General features: G+C 34.2%; 1 protein-coding gene and 1 long non-coding RNA gene across 2 annotated transcripts; both read left to right on the top strand.

The window, feature by feature from the left end:
* The first annotated feature begins 742 nt into the window (after positions 1-742).
* LOC133698207 (beta-amyrin synthase 2-like) lies at positions 743-9,474 on the top strand. The gene is made up of 18 exons (XM_062121059.1): positions 743-943; positions 1,345-1,530; positions 2,079-2,168; positions 2,332-2,529; positions 2,662-2,746; positions 2,983-3,149; positions 5,077-5,265; positions 6,570-6,683; positions 6,801-6,920; positions 7,236-7,358; positions 7,446-7,544; positions 7,660-7,716; positions 7,818-7,864; positions 7,992-8,135; positions 8,225-8,402; positions 8,519-8,599; positions 8,784-8,867; positions 8,984-9,474. The coding sequence occupies exons 1-18, from the start codon at positions 743-745 to the stop codon at positions 9,104-9,106; spliced, it is 2,286 nt and encodes a 761-aa protein (XP_061977043.1). The 3' UTR covers positions 9,107-9,474.
* Positions 9,475-13,763: 4,289 nt separating this feature from the next.
* LOC133698242 (uncharacterized) lies at positions 13,764-14,639 on the top strand. Its single transcript, XR_009843041.1, has 2 exons — positions 13,764-13,913; positions 14,052-14,639. It is a non-coding gene; the product is annotated as an uncharacterized LOC133698242 (long non-coding RNA).
* Positions 14,640-15,943: the final 1,304 nt, after the last annotated feature.

Raw genomic sequence — 15,943 nt, 5'->3', positions numbered from 1 at the left:
CAAATAAGATTATAGTATTTTTTTTATAATATTACTAACCATTTCATTAATTATTATATATGAATTGCAAATGCTTTTTAAATTTGTGATCATGAATATTTAATAAAAATAAAATTTGTGGTCATGATATCATTTTGTCATTTGTATTATAAATTTCTTTGAAATTTTCTCAAATTAATTATTCCATTCCCCTTCAATTGCATACAAAATATTGACACATGATTCTCAATATTTTTTAAGTGGGATTTAGTTTTCAAATCATGGTAGGTTTTTTATTTTAAAAACAATTCTTTTATGAAAATAACATATTTTTGTTAAAAAAAAAAGAAATGCATTATTAAAGAAATTTTATTTAGGTTTAAGAGATATATTTTTTCTTATGTATTTTAAATTATTGAAATTTTTACAAAAATAATAATTTTAATTGGCATTAAACTTAATTAAAAAAAAAGCTACTGATAAAAAAAAATGTTTAGGTAAAAAAATGTACAAGAACAAGAAAATAAAATTTTTAGTTGGATTATTAAAAGGAGACATCGTCTTTCCATTCCTCAATTAAAAAACTTCATGATATCGAAATACATATTTATAATGTCAGCCACTTTTTCACTTTTTTTTTCCCGTTAAAAATTGACTTAAAATCCTAGTACGTATCTATAAATATAGTTATATTATTGACATGCATAATGTTGTAAAATTGAAGCACAAATTAAAGGTCCAGAAAACTAAGTGAGAGCAGGCAATGTGGAAGCTTGATCAGGTAGCAGAGGGCCATGATCCATGGCTACTTAGCACCAATGATTTTGTTGGCAGACAAGTTTGGAAATTCGATCCTGATCTTGGAACCCCGGAGGAACAAGCAGCAGTCGAAAAGGCTCGAGAGAAATTCTCTCAGAACCGATTTCAAGTTAAAGCAAGCAGTGATGTTCTCAAGAATTTGCAGGTACTGATGTTTCTGATTTTCCTGTTATATTACATGCAGAACCTTGCCGGTACGTTTAACTTGTAGTATTCATACAAGCTGCATCCATAAAACTTTAAGCAAAACTGAACCTGTTAGTTTTGTGGGTTTGCTCCATGCTTAATCTTTAGAGTTTCATATCAAATTTTATTGAAAAGTAATATCTTTCTTCTTTAATTCAAGCAATAACTGTTTCAAGCTAGATGAGTATGTAGTTCAATATATAGCCAGTCTAGTGTTACCAAACTAAGATCATATCACACATTACCATTAGATTGAGTAATTAATTTTCCCTTCTTTTTTTTTTTTCTCATGGTTCAAAGGGTCTTAGGCTAAATTTCATCTTATCATTTATTGTGTTTTCATTGAGTTCGAAAATGCAGCTTATCAAAGAAAATGGGATTGATCTGAGTATACCATCAGTGAGATTGGGAGACAGAGAGGAAATAACTCGTGAAATAGCAGAAATTGCGTTGAGGAAAGCTGTTCGGTTCACTTCAGCATTACAAACAAGGGATGGGCACTGGCCTTCTGAATTCTCAGGCCTCCTGTTTGTACAGCCTTTTCTGGTAAGTCCTGATTTAAGAACACTCATGCTAGCAAGAAATTGAAGCCCAAAAAAGACAGCTTAGATCTGCTGTAAACAAGATAAATAAAGAAATTCATTATAAGAAATTAAAAAAATACATTTCACTTGAAAAAAATATCAAATTAATATTTTTTGTTAGTATTTTTAATGATTCAATTTTAATATACTGATATAAAAAAATAAAAAAATTGCATCACAGTAACAATCTCACAATAAGAACACACCCAAAGCTTTCGTGGTTTGATTTTGATCTAGCAGATATTGGTAAAAGTTGCTCTTGTTTATCTCTCATCGAAGTCTTTTTGCTAAGCTTGGAAGTGGCTGCACTTGTCCTCCTTAATGTATTCTACACTTAATAATTAATTTAAAAATATCAAGCTGAGCACTCCCTTGATATATTATCAAAACCTATTTTGAATATCAAGTAAGCATTAGCCCCCAATTTATATTGTAAAAGATTCTGATCTAATAAGGGATTGTTATAATTCATTAAGTGGCTAAGAGTTAAAAGATATGTTTGAAATGCAGGTTATTGCTCTGTACATTACAGGAACCCTGAACACAATCCTCTTACCTGAACATAAAAGGGAAATGGTTCGATACATCTATAATCATCAAGTAAGTACATGATATCAACAGGCGAAAGGCCTGCTTCTTCAATGTGGAGAGTGTAAAGGACCGTAGACTTCAAGTTTTAGTGTTTAAAGCGTGTCCACGAAAGATGGTTGAGAGGGGACTGGTTCCTCCATTATACTAATGGTTAGGGTTATTTGATTTGCAGAATGAAGATGGGGGATGGGGCTTCCATATTGAAAGCCATAGCATAATGTTATGTACAGCACTTAACTATGTGTCCTTGCGTTTGCTTGGAGAAGAACCCGAAGGAGGCAAAGATGGAGCTGTGGCAAAGGCCCGTAAATGGATACTTGATCATGGTGGTGTAACAATGATATCTATCTGGGGAAAATACTTTCTTTCGGTAAATGAGCAAATTGTATTGAAATACTCAACATTAATATATAACACTAATGAAACTCACAAGTCAAATCTTTTTATATATTTATTTTCCCATATATAAAACTTACAAGCATTTATAATCTTGATTTTGTAGTTCATTGGATTATATGAGTGGTCTGGCTGCAATCCAGTGCCTCCAGAATGTTTGCTTCTCCCATCATTTCTTCCTTTCAATCCAGGTAAAGACGCTTTGAACTGCTATTGTGAGAAATTGTAATGGTAAACTCGACTAGAAAATTCAGTAATTTTTTAAAATGATCCCCACAGCAAATAGTTTTAATAGTTTGGTACAATATGGGACCAAGTTCATATAACAATACTACAAAAATACCTTTCACCATATTTACTATATATTTTCTCAAATAGTGATTGATTTATGCGGCTCCTCCCTTGATTAATCACACACACAATGCAGGAAACTTCTGGTGTTACTTCCGCACAGTTTATATTCCATTGGCTTACTTGTATGGTAAGAAATTTGTGGCACCAATCACCGATCTCGTTATATTACTAAGGGAAGAACTCTACATTCAATCATATGGTGAAGTAGATTGGACTAAAGCTCGCAACTCATGTTTGAAGGTAATTAATATAACAGTTTGAACTTTTCTTACTAAAACATTATTAATGGACACTTTTGACCACAAATTTAAAGTGGGAATCACTCATTTTTTAAATCAAAACTTTGTTGAAAATTTAATAAGAAACATTAATATAATTAAAAAAATTAAAAATTAATGAAAAATTAATCTCAATAGGTTGAAATTGTAAAATTCAAAACCCTTATATCCCATATAGGAAGAGGAGAGATTTTCTTCTATTTTATATAATGAAAAGTTAAAGAATTATAAATAAGCATCAGTAAAATAGTAAGGTTTAATCCACATGTATACACTTGGCTTGGGTTTGGTTGGGTTTGAGCTTTAACCTCGGGCTTAGGCTTAAGTTTGAGTTTTTTTTTTTCTCATTTGCTTTGAACTTGAATTTAAATTTATTATAAAATAATTTTTTAACTTATAAAAAATTATTTATTACACGTTCATTTATGTATTATTAGCCTATTAATAAAGAATCTGAAAAGTCAATTTTCTTCATCTTTGTGGACTATCTCCAAAGAAAATATATCTAGTTTTAAAGTTGATAAATGTCAGGTTATTATTTCTTTTTATAGAGAGTAATATTTTAAGATCCTCAACAAGTATATATCTTACACTTACACTAGTTTTATTTATTTATTTATTTATTTCTTTTTTATGTAATAATATACATGCTAGGATCTTTCATACTTAATCTGTTATCTTTTTTTGTATATATTTTACATGCATGATAGATTGGTTTGATCTCGTTACTAGTTTAACTTATCAATTTAAATAAAAAATACATGTTTTAGACCCTAAACTTTTGTGATATCTTGTCTAACAATCACATCGTGTGTGTGTGTATATATAACACGAGATATTTATTAATCAATTGTTATAGTCATTAAGAATTATGAGTATAAAAAAAAACACAATTAAATCATAAAACTTATTAACAAAACTAAACCCACATTTATAATTAAGTAATAAAAGACCCTGAATAAATCATCTTTTTTAAGAGCTCTTTGCTTAGTCAAATCATCAGCAACATGATTATTTTCTATATAAACATGTTGAAAATACACGGAAGGAAGTCTATTGCATGCATTTGAAATATCATTAAATTTCAAATCCTATCTCTAAAATCTTACCATTTGGATTTTCCCAAACTGCATAAAGAGTAGGAAATCTAAGCATGGGGTAGAATTTCCTTGTCACTTTGAAATCCAGAATAAAATGTCATTCTCAATTTTCACAGCCACTGGTAATGCCTTTATTGATCAAGAAAACACTCCACAAACACCACTCTAAATAGCTGAAATAGTTCCCAAAAAAACTTTAGCACTACCCCACTATTATTAAACGGATATTTTATATTCATAAAATTCCTCCAATTATTACAACATCATTATTATATCCTCATAACCATTTAAACAATATGACCTTGTTTTTGCTGATATAAATATTATTAGAGAATAATATAAATTATATTCTGGGATCTTATTTAATAGCTTAAACTATTAGATTGAGATAGTTTTTTAATATGGTATCAGAGTCTTTATGACCAAACAGTCATGAGTTCGAATCTTATCATTTCTATTTATTTGATAAAAACTTAAAAACAAAATAATATAAACTTATACAAGTTTCAAACTCAAAGAAGTTTCACTTGAGGGGATGTATTAAAAAATAATATAAATTATATTTTGAGACCTTATCAATAGTTTAAATTATTAAATTGAGATGATTTTTTAATAGATATGACTTTCACTCCCTCTCTACCTCGTGACCTCATTACAAAATACCTCTTGACCTCATTACAAAACTCCAAGTTAACTTACTAATTTTTTGAGTATTCATAAACTATTTTACTTCGAGTGGATTTTTATAAAACATTTTATGGTGCATCTGAGAAATATTTTTGGATGCAGAAGGATCTATACAAGCCTCATTCTCTCGTGGAAAATGTTTTAAGTAGTGTACTATATTACTTGGCCGAGCCACTTTATACAAATTGGCCTTTCTCGAAGCTAAGAGAGAAAGCACTGGCAAGAGCAATGAGGTTTATTCGATATGAAGATGAGCACACTGGATATTTGACTCTGGGTTCTGTGGAAAAGGTATCATGTTATCTACCAAACTGTACGTGACTTTAGGGACATATAAAGCAAATAACCAATGCCTTATTTAAGTTATAATAATTACAGAAGGGATATTGTAGACTATGCTGAAGGTTAATTTCTGGTTTTTTCAACGTTTTAAGCTATTTTCTTGATGAAACATCCATCGATTCAAAATGTTCACATTCCCAATAAAATAATGTTTTCGGGCTTTACAACATTTGTAGATCTTGGAAAGTTCTATAAATAGGATATACCTCGTTAAATTAATTATCTAATCATGACGTCTTATGATGAAGTCTGGTAACTTCAAAAATAATGTTACTCTTTACGCAATGATTTAAAGTTGATCGAAGGCGAAGAAGGTGACTGGTAAACCTACAAAATAAGTCTCTCTGGTTAGGTGAGGGTCCTTTGAAAATTAAGTTAGTAAATAAGGGAGCTGATGTATATGTGTACAGAAAATCAATTAAAGGAGTGAGGAAAAATGGAAATGTATGAAGTAGGGGAAGATAAAGAAGAATGAGTCTCTGAACCCTAGACCTTCTTGTTCTTTAATAGCCATAAGGGCTGGCAAGTTGCATAGGAAGAAGGGTAACTTTGTACTCTACTCCTTTCCCTCTGATAGCTTTAGAAATTAATCAGGGGATAAGTGTTTTTAATAGTGAGGCATCATTGTTGTGTGGAAATGATGATATCACGGTAGTTACTAATTAGACTAGAGTATCATTGAAAGCGTCCATGCATTGAATGAATGTGCTATACATCTTTCCTGTAGATGGATGGATGGATGGATGGTAGGTCAGTATTACCCTAGTGGAGACCAAGTTTACGCCTAGATGAGGAACGTCTTTGTTATGATGGATTGATTCTCTGTTCTAGGTAAGCCTCTCATGATCGGGACTTGCACTGGTAATGACCTCTTGTGTCTTCCATACGGGTGGGATATCTTTTATAAAAATCGATGTATTATTGAAGTTCGGTGCTATTAAATAGATGGCCACGTGAAGAAAAAAGAGTTCCAGAAAATACAAATCAAATCCAATAAGAAATATATAATAGAAAAACTAAAAGAAAAGTAGTTTAAGACATCAATTTGGATTCCAAAGCAAAATGCTTTATAAATCTCTGAATAGATTTGAACTGTATAGAAGAATTTACTTTTGAAGATTATCCACCATGATGTCTGGGTGGGATATTATTGTAAGATGCACGCGCGTATACCGAGTGTAACACTAGGTAAATTGTTGGCTCAAATTCATAATTAATCATCTCATGCTTGGTTCCCATAATAAAAATTTCAGAGTTTGAACATGATTGCGAATTGGGCTGAGGATCCTAATCAAGATTCACTCAAGCGTCACCGTGCTACAGTTCCTGAGTACTTGTGGGTTGCTGAAGATGGAATGAAAGTGCAGGTTATCTGATCTCATCCACATTTATATATTAGAATATTTTTTTTCCAAGATCACTGGAAAGTGCGGGTTATCTGAATATTAAACTTGCTAATTGATTTATTTTTATTTGGGACATAGAATTTGGGTTCCCAGCTGTGGGATTCTGTTTTTGCTACTCAAGCAATTATTGCAAGCAATCTCACTGATGAATATGGCTCAACTCTCCGAAAAGCCTTCAATTTCATCAAACTTTCACAGGTTCAATTTCTGTCCTGCAGGTTATATAAACCATATAACTTGGTATGTTAACCTTGTTTCATATTTATATTAGCATTGTCTGATAATAATGTAAAAATATGTATGTATTTGGTCTCCCATATTTCCTTTTTGTGGAGTAAATTATTTATGTGAATAAATATCCATGAAAACGATAGAATCCGTAAACTATTTTGGTTTAAGGTCGTTTAAGTTAATTCATTAAGGAAAAAAACTTTAGTTTATATAAATTTAATTTCTATTAATTAGATATCTATAATTTTATTGTTTTATTTTGGTTTCAATACTAAATCATAGATCCGAGAAAACCCATCGGGAGATTTTCAGAGTACGTATCATCAAATTTGTAAAGGAGCATGGACTCTTTCTGTCAAAGATCAAGGTTGGCAAGTTTCAGACTGCACAGCAGAGGCACTAAAGGTGTTTATAATATTGAGCAACACATTATAATTAGTACAATTTTATTATTGTTTTCCGCGTAACACAAATGATTAACAAATATTGCAGACTTTACTCTTGTTATCACAAATGCCAGCAGACATTGTTGGCGACACAATTGAAGTCGAGCAATTATATGAAGCAGTGGATTTCCTTCTTACCTTGCAGGTAATATTGAGTGCACTTGACCTGTCCTGTTAAATTTCAGTGTATGAGTGTTTGTGCGTCGCATGTCTATAAGGTCTTTGTTTCATTCTTCCAAATTAATTGTGTTTTATCCTAGAGCGAAAATGGTGGGTTTTCAGCTTGGGAGCCAGCAACATCACCGCAATGGATGGAGGTAAATATTGCTTGGCAATTATACAAAATTTATATATATGCATAATAACTAACAACATCCTCTGAAACAAGAAGTAATTCTCTATTTTTCTTTTTTCTTAGATGTTTAATCCTACAGAAACTTTCGGTGGTGTCATGGTCGAAACTGAGTATGAAATTATCCACATCTTCCTTACATTAACAATGTCTGCTGTTATTTGATTGTATAACTGTGTGCGCGAGCGCGCGTAGAAAATACATACTGACATTGTTGGTCATTTAATTTGGTGGTTTTAGATATGTTGATTGCACAGCATCAGTCACCCAAGCTCTTGCATTATTCAGTCATTTACATCCCGAATACCGGGGGAAAGAAATAGAAACGTCTGTGGCTAAAGCAACACATTACATTGAAAATGCACAAATGGCAGATGGTTCCTGGTACATTTTCCTTCTCAAATGCAATTACTGAAGCTACGAATTAGACACAAAAATTGTTGATTTGTGCACATGTAACATGCTATCAATAGGTATGGAAACTGGGGGATTTGCTACACATATGCAGCATATATTGTATTAGTTGCACTGGCAGCGGTTGGAAAGACACATCGCAACAGCGAAGTGGTGTGCAAAGGCTGTGATTTTTTACTTTCAAAACAACTGAAGTCAGGAGGCTGGGGAGAGAGCTACTTTTCTTGCCGAAACTCAGTAAATCATTTTACTTTAAATGAATGGTTTTGGTGATTGTATTAATTATGATTAGTTTAGAAAGAGAGACATGACATGTTGTGAATACATAATTATTTTCTTCTTTGGTAATTCAGGAATACACACCGCTAGATGGAAACAGATCAAATTTAGTGCAAACCGCGTGGACAATGGTGGGTTTAATTCGTGCAGGGCAGGTTAGCCATCAAAATATAAATACAGTAGTTTCAAAAATAATTTTATATTTTTTTCTAATGTTATTACAAGGTAATATATATAGCAATATGGATGATAGAGTATAAAGTTTGAAGCAATAGTAAAGTATACTTTATTAGAACAACATTGTAACCTCGTCACTACAAACTTTATATTCTTAAACAGGCCGAAAGGGATGCAACACCTTTACATCAAGCAGCAAGATTATTGATCAATTCACAGCTTGAAAGTGGTGAATTTCCTCAGCAGGTAATTTCCTCAGCAGCTTTTCTTGTGCAACAATTAAATCTTTTGATATGTATTCTCCGCCAACTCTAATTCTGTTCCTATATCTGTACTTAACCACCAAGTATTCTTCATTACAGGAAATCACAGGGGCCTCTGTGAAAACCTCCATGTTACATTATGCTTCCTACAGGAACATATTCCCACTCTGGGCTTTGGGTGAATACCGTAAGCATGTGCTATTGCCTAAGCAAAACACTTAAGGTCACATTTCGTTGGTGTGGAAGTGATGAGCAAAGCACGGTATTTCGGAAATAAATTATAAGAATAAAACACTATCGAAAATCCTTTTTAAAAGATTTTCGAATTCAAAATAAATGCTTGATTGCGAGTTGACCGATAAAGAGTTATCACTTCATTTCATCAATTCCTTGTATCGAATCAAATTTAATTGTTTTGTTATTTTTAAGTTCAATAAGTGGCGAGCTTTTTTTTTTCCTGGCATTGTTGTTTAAATGTACGTTCATCCCGGTTGAGGATTTGAAACGTTATATATAAATAGAGTATGGTACTTCATATATAATCAATGTTCCACTATTTGGTTTGTGGAAGTGATGAGCAATGTGATCTATTGGGAAATAGTTGTATTTTTTTTTCTTGGCGTTATTGTTTAAATAATTAAATTTATCTATTTTCCTCTCCTCTTCAAGCAAGTTAAAGAATAAATATAGGTTATGTATAATGGGAGACTTGACTATTTGATAGTAGCCATCCTTTATATTTATATAAATATGGTTTTCATAATTGTAATTATTACAATTATGTACTTCCTTTAATATACTCTTTCAAGCTCAAGCTGAATGAAGGTGAATATTCCACAATAAGCTTGGATTGGAAATGAGTAAACATAGAAAAACACCTTTGTTCCACAATTCTTATCCTTCTAGTTATATTGTAGGCATATTTTAGCAGCCTACCTATGTTCTCATCACATAAGAAAAACACTTGACTTCCACCATTTGGTTTTGTGGAACTTGTCGCACGTCATAAAATCCACGCGGTATCGGCTGGTAATTTTTCTATATGCATTTTGCTTTGATTGATTCATTAGGAGTCGCCACCTAATATTTAATTGAGGGCTACTAGAAAACTCAGATATACTGGTCTTGTCAGAGATTCATGGATAAAGAATTGGTTGTAATTAGAAAAGGTATTAGCACCCCTAACGCACCCTACCTGAGATAAGCTGCTTCGTGGACTTGATTTGTTTTTAAAAATAAAATTTTAACCCAATTCTAAGGCTTTGATAAATCAGCTATTAGTTCTCAAATATATGTAGATACATGTTCTATATTTTCATGAAAAATACAACATGATTTTATCTATCCTTTAGATATTTGCCTATAAATTAAAATATTAAATTCATTTTTTTTATTCAATAACATACATAAAAAAATACACAAACACACACATCTCCTTTTCTATTATTATTTTCTCTTTCTTTTCTTTTCTTTTCTTTTCTTTTTTCTTTTTACATCCACAATACAAAATACAATTTCAAAACAAACTAAACAAAAATTACAATAATAACCCTAAAACAATCTGGAATTTACAGGGAACACCTTCTGCATCACCAGAACAGTGTCAGGCAGACTTCTGGAGCTGCAAGACAGTGGCGGCGCGTCTTCTCCACGCGCCACCGTGAGGGAGAAACTGGAAACAGCGGGATCTGGCTCAGCCTCTTCTCCTCTTCCTTTCCCTGCCGGTGGTGACCTGTACAAACAGCAAAATCGCAACAACCAGTTGATTTTAGTTTTTATTTCCCTTTTCTCAGATCTGGTTCATTCGGGTCTTCTCCCTTTTCAAATCTGTTTCACTTCTGCTTTCTCTCTTCCTCAGGTGGCAGATCAGGCGACTGTGTCTCGATGGCGGTGGTCGTGGCGGTGGACAGATCTGCCAGTGCTTAAAGGTCTCGGGCTGGAGGAGAAGGAAGTGTTTCCTGGGCGCGGGGAGCAGCTGCGGGTCTGTGGGTACCGCCGTGTGTTGGCTGCTGTTGGAGGAGAAAGGAACTGTTGGGCGGTGGCTGGTGAAGATGGAGACGAGTGTTACCCGGCGCTGCCGTGTGTGGGCTGCTGGCTCACTGCCGAGGACGGCGCTGTTGGCTCCCTAGTGAGGACGGCGCTGCTGCTGTTGTCGTCTATTCGGCTGGGCATGGAGATCGGAGGAGAAGCTATCGTGGCCGGCTGTTGTGGGGAGGACCTGCTGCTGTGTGGCTTGGTGGAGGCTGGTTCTGTGGAGCTGCTTCTCCGTTGCTGTTGATAGCTGGCCGAGGGAGTGTGGACGGCGCTGCTGGGTCTGTGGGGGTTTCTCTCTGATTGGCTTTCCCAAGGCCACGGGAGGCGGCAGCTGGAGAGGCTGTCAGCAGATGTTGGAGAGAGTGGAACCGACTGGGAGAGGGGAGAGGAAGATGTGGCTACGGTGGAGGCTGATTTGTGAGGGGAGGCTGGTCTGGTTTGTCTTGGCAGGGAGCAAGGGAGGAGCAGAAAATCCAAGGGGAGGGGGCTGGCTGTGAGAGTGGGCTGAGGGTGAGATGGCCGGCTGGTTCTCTTTTTTCAAGGCTGAGGGCCGCCGGCTAGCTTTTGTTGGCTGGGAGTTGGGTTTCCCTGGAGGTGTGGCTGCCGTGTGTGAGAGGGTGAGGTTTTTTTGGCAGGGGAAAATGGTCGGCTATGGGAAATGACAGTGGGGAGGTTCTGTGCCGAGAAGAAAGGAAAATGGTGATCAAGGGGAAGGGGGCTCAGCGGGGAAGGAAGAGCGACCGGGGACCGTGGGTCCCTGCCCACGGCTGTGGGGAAGAAGAAAATGGAAAAATCCCCCCCTTATGGTGTAGCTGGGGCATGAGAAGAAATAGGGGTTCTCTCTCCTAAGGAGGGGCCTCCATTGTCGGCTGGAAAAAAGGAAAAGAAGACCCTGGGTGGTGGGCTGAGTCCCTGATTTTCAGCCGAAAGAGAGGGATCAAATGGTCTTGGGCCAGGGGGAGCGGCTGGTTTCAGGTGAAGAAAAAAAGTTCTTAGGGTTTCCTCTTTTGTATTTGATTTTTTTTTTAATTTTTTGTATTTTTTGAAAACGAGCAATATCAACGTCGATTCAATGAAAAAAATCAATTAACGTTAAAAGTTGAACGCGTTCGAAAGACCTTTGAAAATTTAAATTCTTTTTAGACGACGCTAAAAATGCAAAAAGCGATGCAAATGTATTAAAAACGTATTTTTTTGGATTTTCAATGCTTTTTGCTATTTTTGGATTTTTTCTGAAAATTTATTAAAACATGGGTCAAAAATTGGGTAGCAACAGAACTAATGAGAAAAGCATAAGAACATGCATGGTGTTCGGGAAATAAATTAGTAAAAAAAGAGTTGTGGAATTTTTTTATAAAAAAATAGATTTTTGTAGTTAAGTTTATTATTTTTTAGGTATTGAAGTTCATTCCACAAATTTGGGTTTGATGCTACGACAACACAAGTATATTCTTGATATCCTTACCCAGGTTGGTATGACTTCCTGCAAACTTGTTGATACTTTAGTCTCTACTTCAAAGGTTGACATACTATCAAATGCCTTGTTTTCTAATCCTACACGATTTCATCAAATCATGGATGCTTTTCAATATCTCACCTTCACGAAACTGGATATCAGTTTTGCTGTTAACAGAGTCTGTCAGTTTATACATGCTCCCACATATTCTTATTAGGCCGCCGTTAAACGTATTATGTGTTATCTTAAAGGTACGACATTCTATAGCTTCTATATCACTTGTAGTTTTTGTTTTGCTTTACATGATTTTACGGATGCAGATTAGACGGATAGTATTGATGACTGGAAATCTACAGGTGGTTACCTTGTTTTCTTTGGTCAGACGTCAATTTCATAGAAGTCAGGCAAGCAACGCACAGTTGTTCGCTCCTCTACTGAAGCTGAGTATAAAGTCTTAGCAGAAGTACTATTAAGGTTATCTAGCTTCGGTATTTATTAACATATCTACAGATTCCATCTACCTCTTTTCTTACCATTTGGTGTGATAATCTTGGTGCTACTTATCTATCTGCAAATCTTATCTACTTATCTAGCTTCAATACTAAACATGTTGAAGTTGATTATCATTGTTGCGAAGAATGAAATTCAAATTCGTTTTATCTATTCTCAATGTCTCACCCGACATCGCGGCGGCCCTAAAAAATAATCTTCTTGAATATGGAAAAAGAACAGACTTCAGGCATCTTGTTCTTTTAGAAAAAATATCTTGTCTAAGGAGTCGCCACCTAGTATTGTGGTCACTAGGAACCCTAACTGGTCAACAGAGATTCTATGGCTCGGGATTGGTTACGTAAAAGGGAAGATATTATCACGCCTTAAACGTTCTTCCTGACACAGACTGCATTGTTAGTTTTGTCTTAAATTACTAAATGTTTATTAGTTTATGCTATGATGATTTGTTTATAATATTCCTGATTCTGGCGTCAGTGAATATTCACAAAAAATTATTTTTTACGCATGCACATATTTTTTTTATTTTCTAGCTAAATAAAATACAATGAATAAAAATAATATAAATTTAAACTGGTATTTTTATTCCTGACTCTGGCGTCAGTGAATCAACCAATAAATTTATATTATTTTTATTTATGCATACACATTTTTTATTTTTTTCTACCTTTTTTACTTTTCTGTTTTTTTTATTTTTTATTATTAATTTTTTTTTTTTGGCTGGGTCCCCCTCAGCCCACATGGGCTGGGCTGGACCCAGCCAGTGACCGGCTGGGCAAAACAAAAAGCACGCGTGAAGTGGCTTCACGCGTGCATGAGCAGTGCGAAGGTAATTAAATTACCTTCGCACAGCTCTTGTAACAATTCAATTTGAAATGAAGATGCAAAATGGGATGAGGGGCGTACCTGCTTCTGGAAACGACGAAGATGGATGCAGTGTGATAGTGCCTGTTGTCTGCTTAACACCTTTCCTCCTACTTTCTTTTGTTTTCTCTCCTGGTTCTGGAAACGCCGAAGGCAATAGCAACGGTATCGGTGACTTTCCTCTGCTTCTTTCTTTGATTGCGTTCTGTCTCCTCTAGTTTTGGGATGAAGGAAAGTAAACAATGGTGATGCCGGTTGTCAATAGTCTTTGGTTCAGTGTCATTTTTTTATTTTTTTTTACAGGGACGAAGACAATGGCAGAGCTGATCTGTGACTCTCCTCTGCTTTTCCTTTTTTTTTTCTGAGTCTCTTCTCTCTGTTCCCGCGGTTCTGCCCTTTTCTCCCCCAGTTTTTCCTCCTGTAGTCCTCTGTTTTTTTCCTTTAGTTTCCTTCTTTCCCCCCATGTTTGTTCGTCTCCTCTGTTTTGTTTGAGAAGAAACCAGGGGAACTAAAGTCTACTCTTTCTTTTTTTAGTCCTCTTCCCTCACCTTGTGACCTTTCGTTCTCTGGCTTTTATAGCCAGAGAACAATCCGTTTCTTCCAACCATTGATTGCAGGTGTAATGGTGGCGGTGGGCGTCCGTTGAAGAAGATGAACAGCGCATCCAAAGACGGCGCCGTTTTGATGTTTAATGGCCATTTGCGTTTTGATCCTTGACATTTTGAATTTTTGCAGTCCAGTTCTTGGGTAAATTGTAATTGAACCCCTGCATCTCAGCGCCATTTACACATTGGTCCTTAGGTTTTAATTTCTTGCAAATTTGACCAGCATCATCCCTATACCTTGATAGTTTTTCAATTAAGTCCCTGAATAAATTAATTTCAAGCTCAATTCAGTCTAAAACTTGTCAATTCTCCAATTAAACCCTTGATTGGATTAATTAAATTAATTCCAAGCTTAATTAAGTCTCAAAACTTATCAATTCTCCGATTAAAACCTTGATTGGATTAATTAAATTAATTTCAAGCTTAATTAAGTCTCAAAACTTATCAATTCTCCAATTAAACCCTTGAATGGATTAATTAGATTAATTCCAAAGTTTAATTAAACCCCAAAACTTCCAATCATGTTGCCTTTAACCCAAATTTTAATTCATTCTTCATTTATTTTATTTTACTTGCTTTTCATCATCATTATTTTTTCATCATCATTTTTTTTATATCCTTTTCAGTAAATAAAATAATAATAATAATAATAATAATAAAAAGGTCAAAAATTGGGTTATGACACTCACGATCAACTTGCAGATGTTTTTACTAAGCCCCTTTTCGCTGCTTTTTTATTCAAGCTCCGGGTTGATCCTCCAACCTTGGCTTGAAGAGACGTATTATAGAATAATAAATATAGGAATTACTATAGGATTATTCCAATATTGTAGTTTCTACAGTTACTGTCGTGTACTGTGTTATACATATAAATAAAAAATATTAGCTAAGAAATAAGTTAAGTCATTCTATTATTCTCAACTATGAATAAAATAAATTACTGTAAAAATAATCCAAATGTTATTAATTAGTATTTTTTTTGAGTATTTTTACTGAAAATACAATTTTTATTGTTGTAAAGATATACTTGGTATTTTAATTTGACTACATTTCAACACTAGAGGGATAAATGATGATATTCTTCCCTAACTAAAAATGGTTATTACTCGCATTCTGCGTATTTAGTATTGTGATACAGGAAATTTTCAAAAGTGTTTTTTAATTGAAAATACATTAAAATATTTTTTTTATTTTTTATATTAGCATGTTAAAATCATTCAAAAACACCTAAAAAGCATTAATTTATTGTTTTATAAGGGAAAAAAATTAAAATATATTTGAAAAGCATGTTTTAACTCTAAAAAGAAATAAGTATGTACCTCCTTTATCATCCCTTTTTTTTCTTTGAAAAAAACAACCTTTCCTTTTTATATCTATATTGGACTACCACCCATTTAAGGAAGTGGACATCAAACTCTATTTATTGTTTACTTTATGGATGGAATTAGGGGTGTTCAAAAAAATCAATTTATTTATAATATTTTTATTTTTTAATTCGACTCCATCTATTAAAGTTGAATAATATGAATATTACAGAAGACAGTTGGTCAAAAAAACCTAATAAATAGATATCACAAGTCAAGTGTGGGT

Source organism: Populus nigra, chromosome 7 (genome assembly GCF_951802175.1).
Source record: "Populus nigra chromosome 7, ddPopNigr1.1, whole genome shotgun sequence".
Classification (NCBI taxonomy): Eukaryota; Viridiplantae; Streptophyta; class Magnoliopsida; order Malpighiales; family Salicaceae; genus Populus; species Populus nigra.
This window is presented reverse-complemented; position numbering and strand designations above follow the sequence as displayed.

Coding starts and splice junctions, on each gene's coding strand:
- LOC133698207 (XM_062121059.1), top strand. CDS start 743: ATGTGGAAGCTTGATCAGGTAGCAGAGGGCCATGATCCATGGCTACTT. Junction 1,531..2,078: donor TGTTTGTACAGCCTTTTCTG/GTAAGTCCTGAT, acceptor TTTGAAATGCAG/GTTATTGCTCTGTACATTAC. Junction 8,403..8,518: donor ACTTTTCTTGCCGAAACTCA/GTAAATCATTTT, acceptor TTGGTAATTCAG/GAATACACACCGCTAGATGG.